Here is a 9,894-nt window from a genome sequence, read left to right on the forward strand (position 1 = left end):
CCTCTGGTTGTTACCCATAGGCAACAAGTGTTATTTGTAGCCAAGAGCACGCTGTTGGTGGCCCAAGGCCTGCTGTGGCTGGCCCACTTTCAGTCCTAGCTGGAGCAGGGCGGCCAGCTCGGGAGGGGAGGAGGTGGGGGATCTCAGGGGAAATAGGGATCACAGGTGGGCTGGGGGACCGTGGGGGAGGCAGGGAGTGCTGGTTCGCTGCTTTCCAGGGTGACTCCTGCTTCTGAGACCCTGAAGGAGCACAGTAAAACCAGACAGTCTCTAAGCTTCCTGTGGATGATGGAGAGTGGCACATTCTTCGCCAGGATGCTGGAGCTACAGAAGAGTTCCTGTGGAGAGAAGAGGTGGCTGAGGCCCCCAGCTGCCGCTGGCACCCAGGGCCCCTCCTGCACAGCAGGGCCCAGAGTGACCAAGGCTCCCCAGCACGGCTGCAGCTGCTGGCCCAGCTTGGCCCAGCTGGAGAGCTGCCCCTCAAGAGCCCGGCGAGCAGGGCATGGCTCTGGGCAGGGTCCCTGGCCTGGAGCAGTCTCAGAGCGCTTCTTCCTTTCAAGGGCAATCTCGTTCCCGCTCTTCCTCCTGCCCACCTTGCTTTGCCTCTGCCTGCTGCTCCTGGGGCTGCTCTTGGCCAGGCAGCCTCCGTGGGAGCCAGCATTGGCTGCAGCCCAAGCGGGCTCCCCAGGACAAGGCCCAGCAGTTAGGAGGGCAATGAAAGGCCTGGGCAGCAGCAGAACTCTCAGCGGAATTCTGTGGACTACCATTGACTACAAACAAGTGCACAGCAGCATGACTATGCGTCAGGCTACCAGTGCTGTGTGCAGAGTTTGAAGACAACTCTGGAGAAAGATCAACAAATTACCTGCCGATCTTGTACAGTTTCCGGATCCCAAAAAAGCTGCATATCAGCACAAGTTGCACAGTGAGGACGGTCAACACTGTGTCTATCACACAGGATTTGCGCACGTCCCGCGGGCCGACAATTCTTGAGAGGCGCACTGGATCCTTAACATTGACTCCTGTTTCTGTCATAACATCTGTGGGAGCAATGGGCAGCGTTGAGCCCAAGCTGTGCTCCACTGCTGAGCTGGCAGCACGCTGCATACGGCCAGGACGTTCTCTGTTTGCCCCTGAGCTGGGGCCTGCAGGCACCTTGCCATCCCTTGGCACAGGCTGTGCCCCCCAACAGAGCCCAGAAGGCCGGGAGCAGAGCCCAGGGACAGCGCAGCTGCTTGGGCAGTGGCTTCTTCCTGGGACACAGGCCAAAGCCATCCCTGAGCAGCCACAGCCACCACTGACCGTCCCTTCCTCGTGACAGCTCCCCCAGCCCAAGGGGACAGAGCCAGGCCCTGTCAGGACACACTGGAGCCCTGGCCTCCTCCTCTGCCCTTTCCCCGCCATGGATACCCGATGCAGCCGCTCCCAGGGTGTTTTGGGACGTGTCTCGTGTGGAGGGGCCCCAGCAGGACTACTCAGCCTGGCTGAGCCTGGCACAGCAGTATACCTTCTGTAGCACTGTCTGGTATCTCCTCCCTTTGTGTAGAGGCAACTGGCATGAAGCCCTGGCATTCTCCTGGAATTTCTGCCTTCTGCAAAGAGTTTTGGTCCATCTCTGGAGAAAGGAAGAGGCACAGCTGAATCAGATGGAACTACTGGCCATCATGGAGGTGGCTTCTTCAGGAAGTAATACTTGTCCAAGACATATCCATGTCTTGGTCATGATTGCTTGATCAGGGAAAGTCCAAGGCTCTTTGTGCTGACACAAGACTCTCCCTCCTCCTGAAGCTGCCCATCTTGATTTACCCTGAGACTGAGAAATTGCAGGGGATCTCAGAGTGTGCATGGCCAAGGTGCAGTTTGGGCTCCCTGTCCACTGATGCCAAATGCCTTCCTGCAGAGGCTGGGGAGAAGCTGCAGCCAGGCCAGGCTGGGGAAACAGCCCTGCAGGCCGTGAAAGCAGCAGTGGGGCAGCCAGGCTGCCATGGATCCCTTCTCTCTGTGCCAGGCACAGCGTGTCCAGATGTGCAGAGAAAGGCCCCAGCTGCTGAGAGAAATGCACCCACCACGGCGTCTGTCCAGATCACTCAGCATCACATCCATGTGTTTCGATGTCTCCAGGGACTTGATATCTTCTGTAGGTTTGTTCCTCCCTCTAGGAGGACCTTAACAGAAAGTATTTCCATTTCAGATGAACGTGTCCCACAAACCAGGGCTCAGCCTGTGGGGTCAGCAGGGACACACTACTCACCCCTGCGATGGGAGCCGAGCTTGCGTTCAGGAGTCAGGAAAGTAGCTGGAAAAGTCCTCTCTGCAGACACACCTGTAACTCAACAGCCACAGAAGCAGCTGTCACTTGTTTCTTGGCAGGTTGTCAATGATTATGCTCTGAGCAGAAGTTGAAAACTTACCTGCAGAACCTCCTAATGGTTCCAAACCATCTTCCATCCCAGCTGCTGGAGAAGCTGTCTCAGCACCCTCATCTAGAAGGGAGCACAGATCAGAACCATTCCAATGTGTGCTGAGATCGACTTCTGCCTTTGGGAACTGGGCACTGCAAGGGGTTTGGGTAATGCTGTGGGAGCCAGATGTCAGTGGACATGACCAAAGCTGCAGAGGGACCTGGGGAGCTCTGGGCTGGCTCCTGGTCACTCTCAACACCCTTTCCATGCTCTGTGCAACATCCTTGAAGGGCAGGCACTGCCAAGCAGCAGAGATGGCAGCTCAAGCCTCAGCCGGGCTCAGGCCCAGGGACACAGCAATTACCTCCTGGGACTGTGCCTGGCATGGCCTCCCTTCCTTCTGCAGAGGCTGCCCACGTGCCACTGTTTCCTTCGGGAAACACTGCCTTCAGCAAAGCCATTTTCTTCATCTCTGGAGAAAGGAAGAGGCACAGATGGATAAGACAGAACCGTTCCCCTTCCAGGGAGGTGGCATCATCATGCGACAATAATGGTCAAAACCATGGATAAAGATTAGGAAATCATATCAACGTTTGGGATTAGCTAGGACCTTTCCTCCTCCAAACAGCACCTACACCTAAACTACCCTGAGACTGGGAAATTGCAGGGGATCTCAGGGTGTGCATGAACCGTGCTGCTGTTTGGGCTCCCTTTCAGCTGATGCCAGATGCCTTCCTGCAGAGGCTGGGAAGAAGCTGCAGCCAGGCCAGGCTGGGGAAACAGCCCTGCAGGTCGTGAAAGCAGCAGTGGGCAGCCAGGCTGCCATGGATCCCTTCCTGCTGTGCCGGGGACAGCGTGTCCAGATGTGCAGAGAAAGGCCCCAGCTGCTGAGGGAATTACACCCACCACGGCGTGTCTCCAGATCACTCAACATCTTGTCCAGAAGTCGGGATGCCTCCAGGGATTTCTCGTCTTCTATGTTTTGGTTCGTCCGTGTAGGAGGACCTGAATGGAAAGCAGTTCCATTTCTCCTTCAGTCTGGAGGAGCATGAAGTGCATCAGGGTGACTGCTACCGTCCAAGGCATTCCGTCATCTCTGCCTTCCCCTCAGGAGCAGGGGCAGGAGGACCACGTGCCTGGAGTGGCCCCACACTGGGATGGAAGGAGCCACATGCATGGACAGTCAGGGCAGAAAGGAAACCCTGGAGCTGCCAGCAGCTCTGACCTGAACACCAGGCAGGGCCAGGGCTTGACAGCAGCAGCAGAAGCAGCTCAGGTTCCCTGGGGCTGGCAAAGGAGCCATGCAAGGCACGGCCCTAGGGCACAGCTCCAGGCCTGGCCCCTTCCCTCTGCTCTTCTCCATGGCTGCACAGAGCACACTGAAGGAGACACTGGCATTGCACATGGGAAGAAGATTGACAGCTAAAAGCTCCTTCCTCCCAAGCACAGCCATGCTGTGGGATCACTCAGGGCTCCAAAAGGGAGCATTGAAAGGTTTCCACAATCCATCAATCTTCAGACTCTTAAGGGAAATGGCACATGAGTGAGCTCTTGCCACATTGACTCTTGATTATTCTGCAATGAAAGGGACATTGAGAACTTACCTCCAGCATCTGGCAAGGTCTTCAAACCACCATTTACCAGCACTTCTAGATAATCCATTTCATGATCCCAATCTAGAAGGGATCACAGATCAGAACCATTTCCATGGTGCCCTCAGTGGAGCCTTGTCCACTTCTATCCAGCAGGAAAAGGGATGCATTATATCAGGCAAAAGTTGTCAGGCAAAGTAGGCCGGTGCCACCATGCTCCCTTTGTTAGCCAAGCCTAAGCACCCCCAGTGTTTCTGGTTCCTTAACTAATTTCTCCCTGCCTCCTCTCTAGCACAAGCTAGACAAGAGCATGACACAGTCCAGTTTGACAAGTAAGGCTTGTGAAAGACTGAATGATTCCACTAAATTAAAAACCCAGTGTGCTTGAAAGCTGACCTTCTGTTCACTCAGGCCTCCTCACCTCTGTAGATGAGGTGACTTCATGCTGTTGCTTTGTGGCTTTTAAGTGGTCTTTGATAGAGATGAGGAAGCGTTAAACTCATTCCAATGAGCTGCCCAAAGCAGTGACTTTAGTCTCTCTTTGGCTGGGAAGTAGCACCCCGGCCTGGTTGAACACAGGCAGCAGCACGAGCAGGGCTCCTCCAGCAGCAGGGACACGCCACGATCCAGGAGAGGACTGTGGCACCAGAGGGGACCGTGGCACCAGCCATGCCCAAGGTCTGAACAGGGTGGCAAAGTCAGGTGGTGCTACCAGGCTGCATGAACAGCCCAGGCAAGGCGTGGTGAGAAGGCAGCTCTGGGGGCTGTCCAAGGAGTCCTGTCAAGAACAAATGATTCTAATATTCTCTCTGGGATAAAAAAGGAGCAATCTCTTGAGTGAACGGTGCTAATAATTATTTGCTGACATATGGTGAGGTTTCTCTACAAATGGACTTTGATGGGAAATTTCTGACCACATTTGGTTTTGCTGTTGAAGTCGAGCACCTGACTAGCTTTGGTGAGGAATAGAGAATTGTTTGTAGCTCAGTATTTTCTCTGTAAATGTAAGGAGAAGCCTTACATTTTAGCACAGGAGGAAGGTAAGGCAAAGCTTTAAAAGCTTTCCCCTCCGGAAGGGACACACATGCAGAGGAGTCTGTGAGGAGAAGTCCCCTCAGCCACTGCCAGGCTGTGTTTGCCTCCTCTGCAGGCTCAGGATTCTGGGAGCTACACGAGCCTCAGCTGCCACTGTATTTTCCTCTGAATGTTTCTTGCTGGGCAGTACACAGGGAGAATATTTTGTGCCAGATTCTCTTCTGGGCTTTGAGGTGAATCTCAGTAATTCTGTTGATTTGCATGTCCAGATGAACTTTTTGTAGATAGGAAGGAAAAGGGAAATGAAAAATGAATTGCTCCAAATTTGAGTGGCCCAATCACTCTAAAAATGAAATATAAATTGAAATTTTTTTTAATTTTTTTTTTTTATGGCCTAGTAGGTGGGGAAAACATGCGAAGTTATAAAGCTCTTTGAAGAGATTCAGCCAGCAGCCGGCAGCATAAAAATCAAAAGAGCAAAGGATGAGGTGGGCATGGGAAGAATATTCAGCCCTTCCTATTGAAGGGAAAACAGAAAGAAAAATGCCTCTGTATGGGTTGTTACCCATAGGCAACAAGTGTTATTTGTAGCCAAGAGCAAGCTGTTGGTGGCCCAAGGCCTACCGTGGCTGGCCCACTTTCAGTCCTAGCTGGACCAGGGCGGCCGGCTCGGGAGGGGAGGAGGTGGGGGGATCTCAGGGGAAATAGGGATCACAGGTGGGCTGGGGGACCGTGGGGGAGGCAGGGAGTGCTGGTGCTCTTCTTTGCAAGGCAACTCCTGCTTCTGAGACCCTGAAGGAGCACAGTAAAACCAGACAGTCTCTAAGCTTCCGGTGGACGAGGGAGAGTGGCACATTCTTCGCCAGGCTGCTGGAGCGGAAGAGCTGTTCCTGTGGAGAGAGGAGGTGGCTGAGGCCCCCAGCTGCCGCTGGCACACAGGGCCCCTCCTGCACAGCAGGGCCCAGAGCGGCCAAGGCTCCCCAGCACGGCTGCAGCTGCTGGCCCAGCTTGGCCCAGCTGGAGAGCTGCCCCTCAAGAGCCCGGCGAGCAGGGCATGGCTCTGGGCAGGGTCCCTGGCCTGGAGCAGGTCTCAGAGCGCTTCTTCCTTTCAAGGGCAATCTCGTTCCCGCTCTTCCTCCTGCCCACCTTGCTTTGCCTCTGCCTGCTGCTCCTGGGGCTGCTCTTGGCCAGGCAGCCTCCGTGGGAGCCAGCATTGGCTGCAGCCCAAGTGGGCTCCCCAGGACAAGGCCCAGCAGTTAGGAGGGCAATGAAAGGCCTGGGCAGCAGCAGAACTCTCAGCGGAATTCTGTGGACTACCATTGACTGCAAACAAGTGCACAGCAGCATGACTATGCGTCAGGCTACCAGTGCTGTGTGCAGAGTTTTAAGACAACTCTGGAGAAAAATCAACAAATTACCTCCTGATCTTGTACACTTTCCGGATCCCAAAATAACAGCATATAAGTACAAGCTGAACAGTGAGGACTGTCATTACTGTGTCTCTCACACAGGATTTGCGCACGTCCTGCGGGCCAACAATTCTTGATAGGCGCACTGGATTCTTAATATCAACTCCTGTTTCTGTGATAACATCTGTGGGGGCAATGGGCAGCGTTGAGCCCAAGCTGTGCTCCACTGCTGAGCTGGCAGCACGCTGCATACGGCCAGGATGTTCTCTGTTTGCCCCTGAGCTGGGGCCTGCAGGCACCTTGCCATCCCTTGGCACAGGCTGTGCCCCCCAACAGAGCCCAGAAGGCCGGGAGCAGAGCCCAGGGACAGCGCAGCTGCTTGGGCAGTGGCTTCTTCCTGGGACACAGGCCAAAGCCATCCCTGAGCAGCCACAGCCACCACTGACCGTCCCTTCCTCGTGACAGCTCCCCCAGCCCAAGGGGACAGAGCCAGGCCCTGTCAGGACACACTGGAGCCCTGGCCTCCTCCTCTGCCCTTTCCCCGCCATGGACACCCGATGCAGCCGCTCCCAGGGTGTTTTGGGACGTGTCTCGTATGGAGGGGCCCCAGCAGGACTACTCAGCCTGGCTGAGCCTGGCACAGCAGTATACCTTCTGTGGCACTGTCAGGTATCTCCTCCCTTTGTGTAGAGGCAACTGGCATGAAGCCCTTCCATTCTCCAGGAAGTTCTGCTTCCTGCAAAGGCTTTTGGTCCATCTCTGGAGAAAGGAAGAGGCACAGCTGAATCAGATGGAACTACTGGCCATCATGGAGGTGGCTTCTTCAGGAAGTAATACTTGTCAAAGACATATCCATGTCTTGGTCATGATTGCTTGATCAGGAAAAGTCCAAGGCTCTTTGGGCTGACACAAGATTCTCCCTCCTCCTGAAGCTGCCCCTCTTGATTTACCCTGAGACTGAAAAATTGCAGGGGATCTCAGGGTGTGCACGGCCAAGGTGCAGTTTGGGCTCCCTGTCCACTGATGCCAAATGCCTTCCTGCAGAGGCTGGGGAGAAGCTGCAGCCAGGCCAGGCTGGGGAAACAGCCCTGCAGGCCGTGAAAGCAGCAGTGGGGCAGCCAGGCTGCCATGGATCCCTTCTCTCTGTGCCAGGCACAGCGTGTCCAGATGTGCAGAGAAAGGCCCCAGCTGCTGAGAGGAATGCACCTACCACGGTGTCTGTCCAGATCACTCAGCATCTCATCCATGTGTTTCGATGTCTCCAGGGACTTGATATCTTCTGTAGGTTTGTTCCTCCCTCTAGGAGGACCTTAACAGAAAGTATTTCCATTTCAGATGAACGTGTCCCACAAACCAGGGCTCAGCCTGTGGGGTCAGCAGGGACACACTACTCACCCCTGTGATGGGAGCTGAGCTTGCGTTCAGGCGTCAGGAAAGGAACTGGGAAAGTCCTCTCTGCAGACACACCTGTAACTCAACAGCCACAGAAGCAGCTGTCACCTGTTTCTTGGCAGGTTGTCAATGATTATGCTCTGAGCAGAAGCTGAGAACTTACCTGCAGAACCTCCTAATGGTTCCAAACCATCTTCCATCCCAGCTGCTGGAGAAGCTGTCTCAGCACCCTCATCTAGAAGGGAGCACAGATCAGAACCATTCCAGTGTGTGCCGAGATCAACTTCTGCCTTTGGGATCTGGGCACTGCAAGGGGTTTGGGTAATGCTGTGGGAGCCAGATGTCAATGGACATGGCTCTTGCCACATTGACACTGATTATTCCATGCAGAGAGAGACACTGAAAACTTGCCTCCAGTATCTGGCAAAGTCTTCAAACCACCACTGACCAGCATTTTCATGTACTCCATGTCTCGATCCCAATCTAGAAGGAATCACAGATCAGAACCATTCCTATGGTGTGCTGGTATCCACTTCAGACTTAGGGAACAGGTCACTGCAAGGGTTTCGGTAAGGCCATGGGAGCCCCATGTCAATGGACATGGCCAGTACTGCAGAGGGGCCTGGGGAAGTCTGGGCTGGCTCCTGGTCACTCTCAACCCCTTTTCCATGCTCTGTGCAACATCCCTGAAGGGCAGGCACTGCCAAGCAGCAGAGATGGCAGCTCAAGCCTCAGCAGGGCTCAGGCCCAGGGACACAGCAATTACCTCCTGGGACTGTGCCTGGCATGGCCTCCCTTCCTGCAGCAGAGGCTGCCCATGAGCCACTGTTTCCTCTGGGAAACACTGCCTTCAGCACAGCCTTTTGGTTCATCTCTGGAAAAAGAAAGTTTTACAAACGGATCAGATGGAACCGTCTCAGAGATAGGAGGTGGCATCTTCAGGAGGGAATGCTTGTCAAAGTCATGGATAAGGATCATGAAATCATATCAACTTTTGGGATTGGTCAGGACCCATCCTTCTCGAAACAGCTGTCATTTCTGGTCAACCCTGAGAGTGGGAAATTGCAGGGGTTCTCAGGGTGTGCATGGCCCGTGGTGCACTTTGGGCTCCCTGTCAGCTGATGCCAAATGCCTTCCTGCAAAGGCTGGGGAGAAGCTGCAGCCAGGCCAGGCTGGGAGACAGCCCTGCAGGCCATGAAAGCAGCAGCAAGGCAGTGAGGCTGCCATGGATCCCTTCCTGCTGTGCCAGGCACGGCGTGTCCAGATGTGCAGAGAAAGCCCCCGGCTGCTGAGTCTCAGGAGGAGGCTGAGGGACATGGACCCACCTTGTCCTCCTTGCATTTCCTTCAGCATTTGCTGCGTGGTATTAGACGGTTCACGGGGTTTCTTGTGTCCAGTAGCTTTGTTCCTTCCTGTTGGAGGACCTTAGAGGAAAATTTCCCAGGAATGGATTCCACAAAATCATTGCTCAGGCTCTGGGGTCAGCAGGGACACACTACTCACCCCTGCGATGGGAGCGGGGCTTGGGTGCAGCATCCAGAAAAGGAGCTGGGAAAATTCCCCCTGCAGACACACCTGTAACTCAGCAGCCACAGAAGCTTCTGTCATCTCTGATATCAGGATGACTTTTGGGCTCTGAGCTGGCAGCATTCCCAGGGGGAAAGGCCTTGACCTACCCTCACCATCTCCCAGAGGCTCAGTCTTGGACATGAGTTGGGAAGCCAGATCACCTTCACCAAGAGGCTTGGCTGCAAGGAAAGGTAGGACAGAACAGCTCCCATGACTCTGTTGGAGATCGTCAGGCTCCCTGGAGCTGGCAAAGGAGCCATGCAAAGCACAGCCCTGGGGCACAGCTCCGGGCCTGGCCCCTTCCCTCTCTGCTCTTCTCCGTGGCTGCACAGAGCACATGGACGCACTGGCATTGCACATGGGAAGAAGACTCATAAGACAGCTAAATGCTCCTTCCTCCCACCCACAGCCATGCTGTGGGATCACTCAGGGCTCCCAAAGGGAGCATAGAATGGCTTCCAGAATTCATCAACCTTCAAACTCTTACGGGAAATG

The 9,894-nt window shown here is 54.7% G+C and overlaps 1 protein-coding gene across 1 annotated transcript; it reads right to left on the bottom strand.

Annotated features, from left to right (window-relative positions):
• Positions 1-1,818: 1,818 nt before the first annotated feature.
• LOC131582238 (uncharacterized) lies at positions 1,819-8,299 on the bottom strand. Its single transcript, XM_058845196.1, has 9 exons — positions 8,242-8,299; positions 6,537-6,622; positions 5,847-5,919; positions 4,007-4,078; positions 3,309-3,407; positions 2,767-2,874; positions 2,412-2,483; positions 2,252-2,323; positions 1,819-2,165 (listed from the first exon to the last, which is right to left on the bottom strand). The coding sequence occupies exons 1-9, from the start codon at positions 8,297-8,299 to the stop codon at positions 1,834-1,836; spliced, it is 972 nt and encodes a 323-aa protein (XP_058701179.1). The 3' UTR covers positions 1,819-1,833.
• Between the last annotated feature and the right edge of the window lie 1,595 nt (positions 8,300-9,894).

The sequence above is a fragment of the Poecile atricapillus genome, chromosome 9, assembly GCF_030490865.1.
Source record: "Poecile atricapillus isolate bPoeAtr1 chromosome 9, bPoeAtr1.hap1, whole genome shotgun sequence".
NCBI classification, from domain to species: Eukaryota; Metazoa; Chordata; class Aves; order Passeriformes; family Paridae; genus Poecile; species Poecile atricapillus.

Excerpts from the sequence above, each read along its gene's own strand:
- LOC131582238 (XM_058845196.1), bottom strand. The coding sequence starts at position 8,299 with ATGGAGTACATGAAAATGCTGGTCAGTGGTGGTTTGAAGACTTTGCCA. Across the intron at positions 3,408-4,006 it reads GACCTTGCCAGATGCTGGAG|GTCCTCCTACACGGACGAAC; the intron begins GTAAGTTCTCAA and ends CTTTCCATTCAG. Across the intron at positions 2,166-2,251 it reads GCTCGGCTCCCATCGCAGGG|GTCCTCCTAGAGGGAGGAAC; the intron begins GTGAGTAGTGTG and ends CTTTCTGTTAAG.